Source organism: Scyliorhinus torazame, chromosome 29 (genome assembly GCF_047496885.1).
Source record: "Scyliorhinus torazame isolate Kashiwa2021f chromosome 29, sScyTor2.1, whole genome shotgun sequence".
In the NCBI taxonomy this organism is placed as follows: domain Eukaryota; kingdom Metazoa; phylum Chordata; class Chondrichthyes; order Carcharhiniformes; family Scyliorhinidae; genus Scyliorhinus; species Scyliorhinus torazame.
This window is the reverse complement of record NC_092735.1, coordinates 22,930,980-22,949,270: the sequence shown is the minus strand read 5'-3', so window position 1 is coordinate 22,949,270 and position 18,291 is coordinate 22,930,980. Positions and strand designations below refer to the sequence as shown.

The window sequence follows — 18,291 nt, the reverse complement described above, 5'->3', positions numbered from 1 at the left end:
TGTTTCTTCTGAAATTTACATAGAAATATTGGTTCCTTTGATGGCTGCTACCAATATTTGGCACCCCTCCCTCACCAACTTTGGTGTAGCAAAGATTTCAGCTTCTTTATCCTTTTCGGATGTCTGCGCGCAGATCAACGGGTTTTTCTATATTTTTTTTACTTCTCCTGGAATCTGCATGGTTCCCGTTTCCTCATCGCCAGTTTTCTTTGTGGTATTTTTTAAAAGATAGGCTTGCAGACGGCAAAGATACAAACAAACAAGAGCTTTATTGGAAAGGTGTTTACTCTACAGGCTGTTCGGCTAGATGCCCATTTGCCCGCGTAAACGGTCGATGATGTCATCAGTGCATCATGTAATCTGGCTCTTAAAGTGACCTTGTTCCGACTAGGAACAAACATGAATACTCAACAACAGGCACATAGTTCAAGTGTCAATGTGAAAGAGCAAGAATGCTGGGTGATGGGATCATGTGCTAGCCTTCACTTGTCCTGCATGAACAGTCATGTCAAGAGTTAAATGAAAAAATATACATTTTCATGGAATGTGGGATTAAATGGAATCCTTACTGATGAAAGTACAACTTAGGAAGCATAAAATGAATTGTACAAGATATGTAAGGGGGTTAAAATGACGGTTTAAACTTTACATCGAGTACTACAGGGAGGTATAAAATAAAGGGCAACATTAACTTTAACTTAAATAGCCACCCGGTAATACAGAACTTGAATATTGTTGCAGACAGAGGCATTGACAAAGTTTTTCTTGCAAGCATCAGGACAAATGCAAGAATGCCAAATTTCAAATGATTGCAACATCTCCTCTATAAATTTGGTCTTCTTGCATTTGTCCTGATGAGTGCAAAGCGAAAAGCTTCAACAAGTCTCTCTTTTCGGTAATCTTTAACTTAAATGTACAATTTGCGATATCGCGTTAGCCGCAGTGGAAGGGAAGAAACAGAGCATCGACTCTCATTAACTTCTACAGATGTGCCATAGAGAGCATCCTATCCAGCTGCATTACAGCCTGGTATGGCAACGGCTCGGCCCAAGGTCGCAAGAAACTGCAGAGTGTGGTGAACTCAGCCCAACGCATCACACACTCTTGCCACCCTCTCATTGGTTCTGTCTACACCTCCCGCTGCCTCAGGAAGGCAGACAGCATTGTTAGAGACCCCTCACACCCAGGCTTTGCCTTCTTCCAGACCCTTCCATCAGGCAGAAGATACAGAAGTCTGAAGACCCGCACATCCAGGCATAGGAATAGCTACTTCCCCACAGCCACTAGACTCCTCAACGACCCTCCCTCGGACTGATCTGTTCCCTGTCAGAACACTATTCACGACTCCCTATGTTGTTTTTGTTTGGCCCTTGTTCCGCACTGTAGCCAATCACTATTTGTTGATGTACCATTGGCAAGGTACTCTGTTGATTATTCTTTTGTCTACTATGTACATACTGTGTACATTCCCTTGGCCGCAGAAAAATACTTTTCACTGTACTTCGGTACATGTGACAATAAATATCAAACAATCAATACGGTCAATTCGCTATTGCCCTCTCTCACTGTTGTCAAAGTTTACAGGGTTCTGCGATAGCTACAGATGAAACTGAGAGAGGTCCAGGTGTCTTAGCAACCAGCCACCTCAGGGCATAAGAATAAGAGGTCGACTGTTCCCTTCCAAGTCACTCACCACCCTGACTTGGAAATATATCGGCCGTTCCTTCACTGTCGCTGTGTCAAAATCTTGGGACTCCCTCCCTAACAGCACAGTGGGTGCACCTATACCGCAGGGACTGCAGCGGTTCAAGAAGGCAGCTCGCGACCATCTTCTAAAGGGGCAACTAGGGATAGTCAGTAAATGCTGGCCTAGCCAGCGACGCCCACACCCCATAAATTCCAGCTTGGGTCACTGTCTGTGCGGAGTCTGCACATCCTCTCCGTGTCTGCGTGGGTTTCCTCCGGGTGCTCCGGTTTCCTCCCAAAGTCCAAAGATGTGCAGGTTAAGTGGATTGGCCATGCTAAATTGCCCTTAGTGTCCAAAATTGCCCTTAGTGTTGGATGGGGTTACTGGGTTATGGGGATAGGGTGGAGGTGTTGACCTTGGGTAGGGTGCTCTTTCCAAGAGCCGGTGCAGACTCGATGGGCCGAATGGCCTCCTTCTGCACTGTAAATTCTTTGATAATCTATAAAATTAATTTTTTTAAAAGAGATGCAAAAAGCTGAACTGTACATCTTAAATTGTAGTGTGCGAATCAAAGTAAGTCATCCTTAACCGATGCTACAGTGAGTGTTTGTGTCCAATTGCGAGGCACAAGAGAGATCTTCAAATGCTCGGGAGCAGGCAGATGCGGTTAGAGGGATCTGGGTTGCGAGGCAAGACTGGATCTTAACCCAAAAAAAACGGGTGGGTAAGGTTCAAGTCTGAAGTTAGAGGACAAAAACAGCGGGCAATCAACACTCCTTAAAAATGCCCACTTCCAGTTTTAATAGAGCGAGGACAAGGAGCGGGACCCATTCTTCCCTCAGGATGCAGGATGGTCACCAAATATTATAATGAGATGGCCTGTCTTCTTAATTAGTAATTCATAATTTTAATTAGTAATTCGTAATTTTAAACACATGAAGGTGTGTTTCTCAGATCTTGGAAGCTTAATGGAAGAGAGAGGGACTGAATCTGCAAGGTAAGAGACTTTGCAGCACTGCTTGTGGGCCGAGAGTTGCAGTTATTCCGGAAACATCCACAGCCAGTCCTCTCCATGATTTCTCTGCTGCCCACCCTAACCAACACCCAACAATCCAACTGACGGCCATGGGACACTCTCCCATGATCCGGACTCTGTCCCATGACAGAGACCCTCCAGACCACCAGCAGACTGCTCTGCTGCAGGGAATCCCCACCAGACCACCACAGGATACCCGCCTGCGCCGAGGTGGGCCGCCACGAGCATGGAAGGACCTGCTTGCGGCCGCCGACAGCCAGAGCTGCGGGACGCACGCCAGGGCTGTGCTAGCTCCCTGGAAAAGAGGGAATCACCCCGGACCTTCGCGGAAAATGTCCAGAGTGATTCTCGCCCGTTTTCCAGCGGGCGTGGGGACTTAGTCCCCAAAAGGGAGAATCCAGGCCCTGCTCCTCCTGTTTTCCAGACCTGACAGTGGGCTAACAAAATTTGCACAGAACTTGCCTCCAGGCTGAAGTCCCGGCCCATTGGACACCACTTGAGTCAGGACCTATATCCAGATCATTAGATGCGCAGGGTGACAAGAGGCGGTGTCGAAATAACACTGAGGCCTAAATCCCCTGGTACGGCATGCCGTGCAGATCATCACGGGCGGGATGGATTGGATTGGATTCGTTGGCCTGGATTTGTTTATTGTCATGTGTACCGAGTGAAAAGTAGCTTTCTGCGAGCAGCTCAAACAGATCATTAAGTACATGAAAATAAAAGAAAAGAAAAAGAAAATACATAACAGGGCAACACAAGGTACACAATGTAAGTACATAGACACCGGCATCGGATGAAGCATACAGGGTGTAGCGTTAATGAGGTCAGTCCATAAGAGGGTCGTTTAGGAGTCTCGTAACAGTGGGGAAGAAGCTGTTTTTGAATCTGTTCGTGCGTGTTCTCAGACTTTTGTATCTCCTGTCCAATGGAAGAAGTTGGAAGAGTGAGTAAGCCAGGTGAGAGGGGTCTTTGATTATGCTGCCCGCTGTCCCCATGCAGCGGGAGGTGTAGATGGAGTCAATGGATGGGAGGCAGGTTTGTGTGATGGACTGGGCTGTGTTCACGACTCTCTGAAGTTTCTTGCGGTCTTGGGCCGAGCAGTTGCCATACCAGGCTGTGGTGCAGCCCGATAGGATGCTTTCTATGGTGTATTTGTAAAAGTTGTCAAGAGTCAGTGTGGGCATGCCGAATTTCCTTAGTTTCCTGAAGAAGTATAGGCGCTGTTGTGCTTTCTTGGTGGTAGCGTCGACATGGGTGGACCAGACAGATTTTTTGGTGTTGTGCACCCCTAGGAATTTGAAACTGCTAACCATCTCCACCTCGGCCCCATTGATACAGACAGGGGTGTGTACAGTGCTTTGCTTCCTGAAGTCACTGACCAGCTGTTTAATTTTGCTGGCATTGAGGGAGAGATTGTTGTTGTTGCTCCACTCCATTAGGTTCTCAATCTCCCTCCTGTATTCTGATGGAGAATTTGACAGACAAGCTAAAGTTCCGTTGACCTCGGGCAGGAATTTCTGGTCCCAGGGATGGGCAAGACCATAAAACCACGCCTTGTCAAAAATAGAGCAGCATTGGTATTAATACACGCTCCAATCAAAGACAAATTCATCTTCCTAGATTAGAGGAGAACGGATGAAGAAAGACTGTAGATGAGGGGGAATTAAGTATCTCTGAAATGTAGAGGGAGCAACCCAAATTATACCTTTCAGCAAATGAGTAGGTCACAGAAAAAGAACCAAATCAAAAGACTCTTGTAGGTGAATAACCCCCATTGCAAGTTACCATAGTAACGGCTTCACGGATTGGTGTTGTACACTGAGAGATCATCCTTTCTGGTCACATGCAGCTCCCAAGTGGCAAAATCAGGCCTCCGGATCTTCGAGTGACCTTTGGCCTCCAACACCATCAGTTCAATATCCATGTTGTCCATAATGCGCACCATGTCCCCCTCTGGGTCCCGGTAATTCAGGGCAATGGCCTTGTTCCCAAATTCAGTCCTGGAATGTCAAGAGAATACAACTGCTTTTAGTCTAAAGCACGCAACAAGAGAGCCTTTGTGCTACTGTGCAGTACACATGTGTGTTTGGACCTATAAAGATGGCTCACCGCCGTTTTTTAAATTTGTTCTACATTTGTTGGCCATCCCTAATTTCCCTTGAACCGAATGGCTCGCTCAGCCATTTCAGAGGCAAGAGTCAACCGCACATTGCTTAGGAGCTGGAGTCACATGTAGGCCAGACCGGGTAAGGAAGGCAGATTTCCTCCCCTAAAGGACATTAGTGAACCAGGTGAGTTTTTACACCAATTGACCATGGTCATCATTGGACTTTTTATTAAATTTCAAGTGCCCAATTCATTTTTTTTTTCCAATTAAGGGGCAATTTAGCGTGGCCAATTCACCTACCCTGCACATAGCTTTGGGTTGTGGTGAGACCCACTCAGATACAGGGAGAATGTGCAAACTCCACACGGACAGTGACCCGGGGCCGGAATCGCACCCGGGTGCTAAGCGCCATGAGGCAGCAGTGCTAACCACTGCGCCACGTGCCGCCCCATCACTGGACTTTTAGTTCCAAATTTCACCATCTGCCGTGGTGGGATTCGAACCCAGGGCCCCAGAGCATCACCCTGGGTCACTGGATTACTAGTCCAGTTACAATACCGCTGCACCACCGCCTCCCCACATGCAAGTCCTTTGTCAAAAGGTTCAATTTGAGGCTCCTCCATTTGGCCAGCAAGCTGACATTGATTACTGGGCCCCTTGATAGTCCAGTGGCTCCCGTCAACCTAGCCAACACTTTGGCTCATTCCAACCCTTCCGTGCTATCCCGTGTGGTGTCCATAGGGAAGAGCATGCCACCAAAACTGCAGCAGGATAATTAATTCCAAACATTGGAAGTGCTGACACCACAACCCAGGAAAAACAGGCCACTCTTGTTGACTCTGTCGACTCAACATAAACACTTCCTAATCCAAGTCTGGAATTCCAATGGTGAAAATTAACTTCCTATTCAAAACATTCATTATTGTGGTTCCCGTCCAAGTACAATATGGTCGGTAACTCTTGAAATGTTAACATTCAACACACCACTCATTAATCCAACCCGCCCTTTTCTGTCCTGGGGGTATAGGGTACTGTAGATGTCTGTCACTTTGTAGTGTCTCAGCCAAGTGGTCTTACTTGTCGAGAGAGCGAGTGTCAGCGGCCCAATCACAGGGATATCACAACCAGGTCCTGTCCTGCTCCGCACAATTTACCACGGAATGTTGCTGGACAACAGTGTTCATCGAGGACTCTGATGGGAGGTCCTCCCCCTCCGCACCGGCGTGTCCTGGAAGCCTAGCCACTCTGTTCAAGAGCAATTAGGGGATGGGCTGCCACTCCAGCTGATAGCACACGAACACTATGGCCTCAAGAATATGAGGAATCAGAGCACGGGTAGACCACAAGGCCCCACTCCACCATTCAACAGGATAATGGGTGATCTTCCTTGGCCTCAATTCCACCTTACTGCCCCTAGCCCCAAAACCCTTGGGCTGGATTCTCCGTTATTGGGACTATGTCCCCATGCCGGGATCAAAACTGTGGAGTTCCACGTCTGAAAAACTGGTGTGAAAGGGACACATATTCCTCGCCCTGCAGGGGGGTAGCAGGGACCCGGCGTAGATCTAGCAGCTTTTGCTGCAGATACGGGGCCCCCGCACTTCCGGGTCGGAGGCTGCACATGCGTACGGCCTCCAGCGGCCGCGCCGTGCTCCATGGCGGGCTCGGACCGCGGAGCTGGACCCTGAAAGTGCACTCCCCGATCGGCCGCGCGCCCGACCCTGTCCGCCCGCACAAACACTTCCCGTCCGAGTATAAGGTCCCTGCACTCCGATCGGCCCACCCCCGACAAAAGCGACCGCGGACTGAGTCCGCAGCCGCCACGCGGGTATCCCGACCGGCTGGACCACATTAGGTCCATGCCGCCGGGACTGCGGCCGGTCGGGGGCGGAGAATGGCGGAGCGGGCCTCTGGCAATGGCCCCAGGTAGGTGCGATACGGCGCGGCGTACTCTCCGAGTATGGTGCTTTGCGGGGCCCGCAGAATCGGGGAACCGGCGCCGGTCCCAATTCCGTGCGGGGAAAATGGATTCTCCGCCCCCGCGCACGCCGCAATTTTGGCGTTGGGGTGCGGAGAATCCAGCCCCATGATTCCGTCAGATGTCAAAAGTCCGTCAATCTTAGCCTTGAATCTACCCGACAAGGAGTGTCCGTGGGCCTCTGAGGTAGAGAATTCCTAAGTTCACACCCTCTGGGGAAAGAATTTGTTGCAACTTGGGAGGTAAAACGGAACTTTTCAGGGTCACTTTTTAAACTTTGTTCATGAGGTGTGAGCATCTGTGGCTGGGCCAGCATGTGTTGCCCATCCCTAATTGCCCTTGAGGAGGTGGTGCCTGCCTGAACTGCTGCAGTCAGTGTGGTGTAGGTACACCCACAGTGCTGTTAGGGAAGGAGTTCCAGGATTTTGACCCAGCGACAGTGAAGGAGCGGCCGATATATTCCCAAGTCGGGATGGTGTGTGGCTCGGAGGGGAACTTGCAGCTGGTGGGGTGCCCAGGTATCTGCTACCCCTTGTCTTTTAGATGGCAGAGGTCGTGGATTGAAGTCACTGGATTGAAATTGGCTATCCCGACTGACATTTCCCCCTCCCCCAACCTTGCCAAGGGCCAAGAGGGTAGTTATAGAACTCCAACCGCTATCCTGAGCTGAGATGAGGACATCCAACACAGCCTGCCAATTGTGCTTGGGGAACTTCCCTGAGCAAACAGGCACAGAACACACTGAGCTTGTCGGGGCGATACTCTAAAGCGAGATTGGAAACCAGCTGACATCAAACACGGGCAGCACTGTTGCACAGTGGCTAGCACTGCTGCTTCACAGCGCCAGGGACCCGGGTTCAATTCCAACCTTGGGTGACTGTCCGTGTGGACTTTGCACTGCCTCCCCGCGTCTGCGTGGGTTTCCTCCGGGTGCTCCGGATTCCTCCCACAGTCCAGAGATGTGCGGGTTAGGTGGGTAGGCCAGATTAAACTGCCCCTTCATGTCCAAAGATTAGGCGGTGTTACAGACTTACGGCAATAGGGCAGGGGAGTGGGCCTCGGTATGGGTCTGGTTTAGCACGGTGGGCTAAACAGCTGGCCTGTAATGCAGAACAAGGCAGCAGCGCGGGTTCAAATCCCGCCCCGGCCTCCCCGAACAGGCGCCGGAATGTGGCGACTGGGGGCTTTTCACAGTAACTTCATTTGAAACCTACTTGTGACAATAAGCGATTATTATTATTATTTAGAGGGCCGGTGCAGACTCGATGGGCCGAATCGCCTCCTTCTGCACTCCAGCGATTCTATAATAAGTCATAATTATTAACAATAAAACCAACTGGACAATTGCTCGGAGAAGCTTGCCCAATTGTTAAACGGAATGACGCAGTGTAGCTTGTTGGCATGTCAAAGTGTCGGCATGCGCCAACAATTCTCCACCTGTTAAGTTGCTGACTTCTGGCCTCTCGTCCGGGGTAAGGCACAGGGCTGAATCCAAGCAGGAAGAAAAAGTTTGCCCCTCTCCTTCAGCAGTTTGATCAATGATTGAAGAGCGTTTTGCGACATGTCCACATTCCTGGTTTAGCACACTGGGCTAAATCGCTGGCTTTTAAAGCCGACCAAGGCAGGCCAGCAGCACGGTTCAATTCCCGTACCAGCCTCCCCGAACAGGCGCCGGAAAGTGGCGACTAGGGGCTTTTCACAGTAACTTCATTTGAAGCCTACTTGTGACAATAAGCGATTTTCATTTCATTTTTCATTTCCTCCGGGCTTAACATGTAGTTAGCGGTCTCTGCCAGCGTAGCCGTGGCTGCCTGCCCACCCTCGTGGCCGGGAGGGATATTTAGCACCTTAGTGAAGTGGAAGGAATTCAGAGTTGCGGGGGGGCTTTCATGTGGTGCGATGTGCCAGAAATCCACCTCTTTGAACTCCGAGTTTGAATCCGGCCCAGACCGTGGAGTTAAAAGTCTTCCCCAGCAGATCCCACATGAAAGGCGTCCTGTCGGGAAAGCTCAGTTAGCTTTTCACTGAGACCGAGGTTAGGAGAAATTCCTCGTTTCGACGTTGGAGCCGGGAATGTTTTCCCACAGGGAGTGGTTTGAGGCAGAATCATTGCTATTTTTAAGGATAATTATTTGAAGCAGCGAACGGAATGTAGGGAAGATAGTCACACCTCATCTATTGTTCCCTCACTTGTCCAATCCCTTTAGCTTTGTTGCCAGGAAATCCTTGGTTAGTTAGACATAGATGACATACACATAGAATTTACAGTGCAGAAGGAGGCCATTTGGCCCATCGAGTGTGCACCAGCCCTTGGAAAGAGCACCTTACCCAAGCCCACGCCTCCACCCTATCCCCGTAACCCCACCCAACCTTTTTGGACACAAAGGGCAATTTAGCGTGGCCAATCCACCTAACCTGCATGTCTTTGTGGGAGGAAACCGGAGCACCCGGAGGAAACGCACGCAGACACGGGGAGAACGTGCAGACTCCGCGCAGACAGTGACCCAAGTCAGGAATCGAACCTGGGACCCTGCAGCTGTGAAGCAACTGTGCTAACCACTGTGTCACCGTGCTGCCCATTTGCCCGGTCCTCCAAACTATCCTATCGTCTTCTTCTTTCCTTGCGCCCCCCCCCCCCCCACCCCCCCGTCGATTTTCACTTGATCAAAGTTCGCTGGTGGTGGGGTTCTCTATTCCCACCGCTGTCGAGGGCACCCCGCGCCTCGGGGAAACCAGCGAGAATCCACCAGGTAACCCGCCAGCGATCCGGCCGATAATCTGTTTCTCTCCCCCCCCCCCACCCCCCACCCCCCCGCTCATAGATGATTCCTGACCTGCTGAGTATTTCCAGCGATTTAACTTTTGATTTTAGTTTTAAGGATTCCAGGTTGTGGGGCATGTGGCAGTTATGGTTTTGGGGTCCCGCAAAGACCCGGGACAGACAAAATGGGCTGAATGGCCTCGTGCGGAGCTCGAAATCTCTGGTCGCTGACCCCTCTTCATGATGAATCATCGTTCGGGGGCGGGGGGGCGGGGGGGGTTACGGATGTGGAGTAACGTCGCTGACCATTGCGGTAGGGCATCCCTGGGGTTCGAACATCTCCCACTGCCCCTCCCCACCTTCAGTCTGCCAGTATACCCATCCACAAGACACACTGCCTTCATGTGGTTCGTTGAGAAGTCAACGGGCTCTTTGTTGCTCGATTGAATGCTTCTTGATGCAAATCACATGAGAACATAAGAAATAGGCCCGAAAGTAGGCCATTCGCCCCCATCCAGCCTGCTCAGCCACACAACAAGATCATGGCCGATATGGCAATAGTCGCAACTCCACTTTCCTGTTTCTCCCCACCCCCACATTCCTTGAGGATCAAATGTCTGCCTAATTCAGTCTTGAAGGTATTCAATGGCCCAGCCCCCACTGCTCTCTGGGAAGACAATTCCAAAGATTAAAGATCATCTTCTGAAGATGAAGTTCCTCCTCATCTCCCTTTGAAATGTGGGACCCCTTATTCTGAAACTATGCCCCCAGTCCTGGATTTCCCGAAGAGGGGAGACACCCTCATTGCATCTTAAGCCTCCCGCAGAACTGTATATGTTTCAATATGATTGTGGTTAGCGCTGCTGCCTCACAGCGCCAGGGACCCTGGTTCAATTTTAACTTGGATGACTGCCTGTGTGGAGTTTCTCCCCCGTGTCTGCGTGGGTTTCCTCTGTGTGCTCCGGTTTCCTCCCACTGTCCAATGACGTGCAGTTTAGGTGGATTGGCCAAGATCAATTGCCCCTCAGTGTCCAACGTTTCGATGGGGTCACTGGGTTACAGAGATAGAGTGGGGGCGTGGGCCTAGGTAGGGGTGCTCTTACGGAGTGTCGGTGCAGACCCGATGGGCCGAACGGCCTCCTTCTCCACTGTAAGGAGTTCGCCTCTCATTCCTCCAGTGAGTATAGGCCCAGCCTATCCAAACTGTCCTCATAACTCGACGCCCCTCTTCCCAGGAATGGACCCAATGAACCTTCCCAGAACTTCCTCCAATGCAAGCAAATGGACCCTACCCCCCCCCCACACACCCCCACCCCACTCCCCCTCAATGCGTTTTCATAGCAAACATTTGAAGCAGTGGAAAAAACACACGCACTATTTCTAGTAATGTGCCGGAGAGCTTACGCTGAGAGCTCTCCTGCAGTGCCTCGGAGAATAATTCCTGGAGATTCCAGAAAGTTCTTGGAGAGTTGACAAGCCTCAGGGAGGGCCCCTTTGCGAACACGATCCACTCTGATGGAGCAATCAACAATGGGTTCTTTCACTGGCTCCCAGGGGGGGACGGTGCTAAAGGGCGGAAGAGACTGATGCCCGGTTGGAAAACCAGATGGTTGGCATCGAGGAGGCCTTCGTTGCTTGCTCTGGAAAACAAGGTGGAGCTCCAAGTGTGTTTGGCACATCCTTCAGTGTGTGGCGGGGGGTGGGGGTGGGGGGGGGGGGGGGGGGGGGGGTGGGGAAGAGAACCACTCATCGGAGCTTCGAAGAACGAGAGGTGATTTATTGAAACGAGTACAGCTCGGAGTTAAGACGCTGAGAGGGCGTTGCCCCTCCAAGGGAAACTGCCTCTGATTGGGTGGAATGCTCTCGTCTTTGTGACTGATTTGAAATTCGGCTCAAACAAAGGGAAGCTGATAGCAAAGTAAAATCTGCAAGAAATCTGCTCAAACGGTGAATATTTTAAATAATACCTCATCAAGGACAAAAGCTCTGTGTATTCCATATGTACAGGGACCCCATCTCTCAAAGTTACATCCCTGCGGAAAGAGAAAACACATGAAAACTGAATAACTACTTCAGTAACACAGTTACTAATGAAGTATTTCACTAATAATTACCCCCCCACCACACACACACACATTTACAGCACCATTGTATATTAATTTCACTCTCTATTCCTGCGGCGCTAATCCTGCTCAACAGGCCTCAGGCCTTAAAATGTAGCCAAATAAGCCTGGGCGGGGGGGGGGGGCGGGGGGGGGGGGGGGGGGGCAGGATTGCCGCCGACAGGATCTTCCCGTCCCGCCGAAGGTGACCCCCCCCCCCCAAGCGGGTTCACTGGGGGTGAGGTGAGCAAGCCAAACATAACAGCATCGACTGGCGGCCAATCGCGAGAAAATCCCGGCCTTGGTCTTATCATAGAATTATAGAATTTACAGTGCAGAAGGAGGCCATTCAACCCATCGAGTCTGCACCGGCTCTTGGAAAGAGCACCCCATTTAAGCCCACACTCCCAACCTATCCCCGTAACCCAGTAACCCCAACTAACCTTTTTGGACTGGGAGGGCAATTTAGCATAGCCAATCCACCTAACCTGCACATCTTTGGACTGTGGGAGGAAACCGGAGCACCCGGAGGAAACCCACGCAGACACGGGGAGAACGTGCAGACTCAGCACAGACAGTGACCCAAGCCGGGAATCGAACCTGGGACCCTGGAGCTGTGAAGCAACCGTGCTAACCACTGTGCTACCGTGCTGCCTTATCATGGTTCAATGGGCGGAAATCTCTCACCCTGGGACCAAGTCCCGTGGCGGAGGCGGGAGCGTGGAGTGTTACTCAGAACAAAGAACAATACAGCCCAGGACCAGGCCCTTCAAGCCTGCGCCTTTTCCCGCTGCAGAGGCTGGTGGGACAACACACGCCTAAGCTTCTGCTCCCCACCCCATTAATTATGGGACAGGGTGTTTCCCGCTGTACACCACGGTGGGCAGGCCTGATGGCTCCTAGTCCGCCCTCCTATCCAGAAACCACATTGAAAAAAGGCCCCCAACATCATTGGCCCAATATTGGAGAAAGAAGGCGGACCTCCTGAAAATGAAGATGTACCAACGGGAACATTCCGGGGCTGGAAGATGGACACCCTCCAGTCTGGCAGGTCCACCGGCAGATGCTCGCCCCCCTCTCCTCCCGCCCAGCTATCTCTCTCATTGCTGTGGTGTTCTGGAGTCCACGTTTGCTGGTGGCCTCCATCCTGAACTCTGGAGGCAGCCCGGGGCATTGTTCGGGGGAGTCTCGATATCTGCACGCCATGTTTTCCAAACGTGTTTCGCAGCCGTTGGCGTGTTTACCCTTTGGCGCCGCGGAGAATCAGGCGAGGGCGGTCTGCCCTTCATCTGAATCCCATACGCGAGATGCAAATGAGCTTCACGCCGGGCTCCAGTAATTTCCCGATCCGCCATGGCGGGCACAAGCGAGAGATCCCGCAGGAAATTCACACCAGTAAATTCACCCGTCAAATCTCCCCATCCCCGCCTGCCTTTGAGCCCAGCAAAGGGGTGGGGCGGGGGGGGGGGGGGGGCTTCATGAGACAATTCTGCCCAAAGCAAAAAGAATTGGGTCTCTTAAGAAACAAGCAACTAAATTATTAAATGCAACCTTGTTCTCAGTTTGCTCACAGCTGGAGTTCTTCATTGTTGGGTTGAGTGGCCAAGAAAATACTTCAAACATTCAGAGGCCCCAAGCCTACTTAACACCATTCCAGCACTCAGTGACACTCCTGGCTGCCACAAAGTAACGCACAATTCCCATTAAACACTGGTAAGTGGAAAGCATTGTAATGTCGACTAGGAATTAGTTTGCCTTCTATTAGCCGGCACTAGCGAGGGAGCAAGGACATGGACCTCCCTACGCCAAGGCCCTCTGGATATTGTTGGGAGTAACACAAATGGATGGCCAACGTACCTTTGCCTTAACTACACTGAGGCAGATTTTCAACGCAACTTGCAAACAAAATGACCCCTGTCCCAAACTCCTCACTGGAATGTGCTGTGGGACAACCTAACCTAACCTAAAGGACCTTTCTTCCCCTGAAGTAAAGGCGAGTTACCCCAACCAAGGCAGACATTCAGCCAAATTCAATCCAACTTTCACACAATGTCCACTTCCAGCAGTCAAGAAGAAGGGAGCACATCACCGCAAAGATCAACCTTGGTGCTCTCATTACTGGCATCACAAATTTATCACAAGCTGGGAACCAAATCAGGGACTCTCTGGTCTTTGAAGTTCAGCTTCAGTGGGAGATTTTTTGTACAGCTGGAGAGAACTGTTGTCTTCGCTTGACAGACATTGTTATGTGGTTATAATAGGTTTCTCTATCTGTGATCTCTTTTGTCAATGACTCAGTGTTTACTTGCACGAGATTAAGAGATGCAATGTGGTTACGCTTCTGTTATTGAAATTTTAATGGTCTGTTTGATTGACACTTTTACACAGTTGTAGAAACAGCAGTTTTGCCTTTTCAGAAGATATTTGAATGGGTGTTTTTTTTTCCTGAGCAGTTCTATACATGCCATTGTTACTACTGTGCTCATTGGTTCTGTACAGAATGTATACTAAGTCAATGAGCATGGAAGGTTCTTGAGTTGGCATGGAGGGCCTGTGGGGGCCATTGGGCTAGGTTAGTGGTTAGTAAGTATTAAGTTGGCATTAGGGCTGGACGAAGCCATGGGAGTTAATGAGTGCTGGTGGGGGGATCGTGAGTTGACACTGTGTTGGCATGGGGCTATGAGTGCCATGAGAGTGGATGGAGCATCATGAGGGCTAGAGGGCATAATGACCCTTGTACTCCATTAAAAAATGCAGGCATTGGCATGGTAGCACAGTGGTTAGCACTGTTGCTTCACAGCACCAGGATCCCGGGTTCGATTCCCGGCTTGGGGTCACTGTCTGTGTGGAGTCTGCACATTCTCCCTGTGTCTGCGTGGGTTTCCTCCGGGTGCTCCGGTTTCCTCCCACAAGTTCCGAAAGACGTGCTTGTTAGGTTAATTGGACATTCTGAATTCTCCCTCTGTGCACCCGAACAGGCTCCGGAATGTGGCGACGAGGGGCTTGTCACAGTAACATCATGGGAGTGTCCCTTTAAGAAATGTTGTGTCTTATCAAATGGCTTTAGTGATGTCATTGTGTGGTGGAGCTGGGCTGTGGCTCTGGGTTTTTTAGTTTCATTTTTGAGCTGGAAGCTGAGCTGTGGCTCCAAGTCTTTCTGCTTTGGTTTTCACATTTGGAAGCTGAATTCAGACAGAGAAGTTGGTCTTGTCTCTCTCTGCATGTTAAAAGGTGTTTCCAGATTACTTGATAATTTAAAAGTGCTAACTGTTTTCTGGAAGGAATTCAAACCTACTGTTTTGGTAAAAGGTTATGGGATGTTGTTATTAAATTGGAACAGCTCAGGTGCCATGTAAGAGTACCTTTAAGAAATGGGTGTTTATAAATGGGTGTGTATATAAATATCTGTAGTGAGAGTACCTTGAAGCAATGGGTGTTTACTACTGCAGTGATGTCAGAGAGTGGGTGGAGCTGGTCTGTCTGTCAGTTTTTTACTTTTGTTTTTGAGCAGGCTGCAGGTTTTGTTTTCAGTGTTGGAGCTGAAGCCAGACAGAGTGGGTGTACTGTTGTTCTCTCTGCCATCAAAAGGCTATCTCTTGATTATTTGGTGAATTCAGAATTATATATGTTCTCAGTAGTGAATGTAAACCTAATGTGCTTCTGTTAAAAGGTGTTTTTAAGTTAAAAGGAAAACTTAAAGGATTACTTAGTGTTGTATTCTTTGGGGGTTGTATTTGAATTCTGCTGAGCAGGGTCGGCTGAGTGGGGAAATATTCGGACTCTCGCTTGTGGTATTATCATAACTGTCAGCATTTCAAGGGTTAATGTAGTATCGCGAGTAGCCACTAGAGGGAGCTGCAAAGACAACTATATAAGGCAGTGACATAGAACATAGAACATTACAGCGCAGTACTGGCCCTTCGGCCCTCAATGTTGCGCCGACCTGTGAAATCACTCTGAAGCCCATCTACACTATTCCCTTATCGTCCATATGTCTATCCAATGACCATTTGAATGCCCTTAGTGTTGGCGAGTCCACTACTGTTGCAGGCAGGGCATTCCACGCCCTTACTACTCTCTGAGTAAAGAACCTACCACTGATGCTAGACCTTAGGGGAAGAGTGTATGCAGGAGGTAGTAGTGAAGACCGTCAGAGCAGATAGTGTGAGTAAGGTTAGATCATAGTTTATACCAGTAGTGAGATTAGCAGTAGATGAGTATAGTTAGATGTTATTGATCAGTTGCGTATTCTTAAGGTCTAAGTGTCGTATCCCAGTTTAGTCATGCAAATAAAATCATAGCTTTGTTTAAGGTAAAAGCTATTCTGTGGTCTTTATGAACACTATGCCAACCATCCTGAAATAAGCAGCACAAAGAACACTACATGGTACCAGGAATAAATTCCTTAAAATAAATAACAATTAGATTATGTTAGAAATGAAGCATTGGAGATTGATGAAGCAATCCAGAAGCTACAACTCAGAAAAAAGTCTACGGTAAAGAAGTAACAATCTGTGCCAGTGACTCCATATTACCCGAGTTACTTGGCAATCTTCTTTGGAACTGGGCAACCACATACCTGATCACACAACAATGGATATCATGGTAGAAGCATCGGAACCAGTGAGCATCCGTGAGTTCCCCATCCGCGTTGAGCGTTCCTTCTGACAAATCCTTAATAATCCTCACGAACGATTTGGGGAAAATCCCAGTGCAGTCATTCAGAACGCCCTAATTTGGGAGAGAGCGGGGTAGGGAAGAAACAAATAAGTAAACAGCGACGAAAACAGGAAGAGTGGCCGGACAGAAGGAGGTCAGAATGGAAATGAGGAAAAGGGGAAACGACTGAAAGGGATAAGAAAAGAAGAATGAGGTAAGATTAGGAAAGATTGATGAAGCAGAAGGAAAGGTTGAGGAGTCTGAAATTCGAGCTGCGTTCTCAAAATATGGGGGCGGCCATTTTGGGCTGAGGTGAGGAGAAATTTCTCCAGACGGAGGGTTGTGAATCAGTGTCTGGCCTAGAGAGAAGTTGATGCTTAGTTATTGAGAAAACTCAAACATAGATCCAAAGACTTTTGGGTACTAAGGGAATTAAGGAATATTTGGATTGTCCAGAAAGGTGTATTCGAGGTAGATTAGCCATTATCTTATCAAATGACAGAGCAGGTTCAAAGGGCTAAATGGTCTACTCCAGCTCCTTTTGTTCTAATGATTTTAGGAGAAAAACAACAAACATAAATACATCTATGTTACAGAAACAAGAAGCAGTCTAGCAAGCATGGTAGCATTGTGGATAGCTCAATTGCTTCACAGCACCAGGGTCCCAGGTTCGATTCCGGCTTGGGTCACTGTCTCTGCGGAGTCTGCGCATCCTCCCCGTGTGTGCGTGGGCTTCCTCCGGTTTCCTCCCACAGTCCAAAGATGTGCAGGTTAGGTGGATTGACCGTGCTAAATTGCCCTTAGTGTCCAAAATTGCCCTTAGTGTTGGGTGGGGTTACTGGGTTATGGGGATAGGGTGGCGCTGTTGATCTTGGGTAGGGTGCTCTTTCCAAGAGCCGGGGCAGACTCGATGGGCCGAATGGCCTCCTTCTGTACTGTAAATTCTATGAAATCTCCCACATGACAAGTGATAGGAGTAGATCTAGACTTTGTCTAAAATCTGTTTTACACGTTTTTCTATTTATTTAAGGTGTCTGGGCCTCGCTGGCTATGCCAGCATTTATTGCCCAGCCCTAATTGCCCCTTGAGAAGGTGGTGGTGAGCCGCCTTCTTGAATCTCTGCAGTCCATGTGGTGTAGGTACACCCACTGTGCTGTTAGAGAGGGAGTTCCAGGATTTTGACCCAACGACAGTGAATAGTGATTTTTTTTCCAAGTCAGGGTGCTGAGTGGCTGGGAGGGGAACTTGCAGGTGGAGGTGTTCCCATGTGTCCACTGCCCTTGCCCTGCAAGATGGTGGTGGCTTTTGGCTTGGAAGGTGCTTGTCGAAACAGCCTTGGTGAGGTCCTGCAGTGCATCTTGTAGATGGCGCTCAAGGCTGCCACTGTGCGCCGATGGTGGAGGGAATGATGCGTTTCCTCCGGGTGCTTTGGTGTGCTTCCACAGTCCAAAGATGTGCAGGTTAGGTGTAGGACCGGCCATGATCAATGCACGGGGTTACGGGGATGGGGCGGGGGAGTGGGCCGAGGTATAGTGCTCTTTCGGAGGATCGGTGCAGACCCGTTGGGACGAAAGGCCTCCTTCGGCACTGCCGGGATTCAATGGATTCATTAAAATGGGGCCCTGATGGAAAATAATTTGGGAAGCGCCGGGGTAGTGTCTCCAAATGAGGCCGATTATTTGAGGCAATGATCCAAATGGCTTTTTGCCATTCCATCCTAACTCAGGATTTTAAGATAATGAGTGGATGCTGTTCAACGTCCCGCCGAAACACTCTCACTACACAAACAAGGTGGAAGGCGAGCACTTTGCGGCTTGCTAGACTACTTGTTGTTTCTGTAACATAGATTGCCATTTTTTGGCTTCACACTCAACCTGTTGCAGCCAGGAGTCACCGTATTAGAGGAAATAGTCCATATGTTACCTTTGCCAAATCCAAAAGTCCCCTCCTGCCAGAGA

General features: G+C 49.6%; 1 protein-coding gene across 3 annotated transcripts in view; it reads right to left on the bottom strand.

Moving 5' to 3' along the window:
* Positions 1-250: 250 nt before the first annotated feature.
* ncf4 (neutrophil cytosolic factor 4) overlaps positions 251-18,291 on the bottom strand; it is a 47,924-nt gene continuing 29,883 nt past the window's right edge. For all 3 annotated transcript variants that reach the window (XM_072492191.1, XM_072492193.1, XM_072492192.1), the window contains exons 8-10: positions 16,254-16,405; positions 11,540-11,605; positions 251-4,726 (exon numbers count right to left, since the gene is read on the bottom strand). In XM_072492191.1, the coding sequence (XP_072348292.1) occupies positions 4,525-4,726; positions 11,540-11,605; positions 16,254-16,405 (420 nt within the window). In that variant the 3' untranslated portion in view covers positions 251-4,524. The remainder of the gene's footprint in view (positions 4,727-11,539; positions 11,606-16,253; positions 16,406-18,291) is intronic.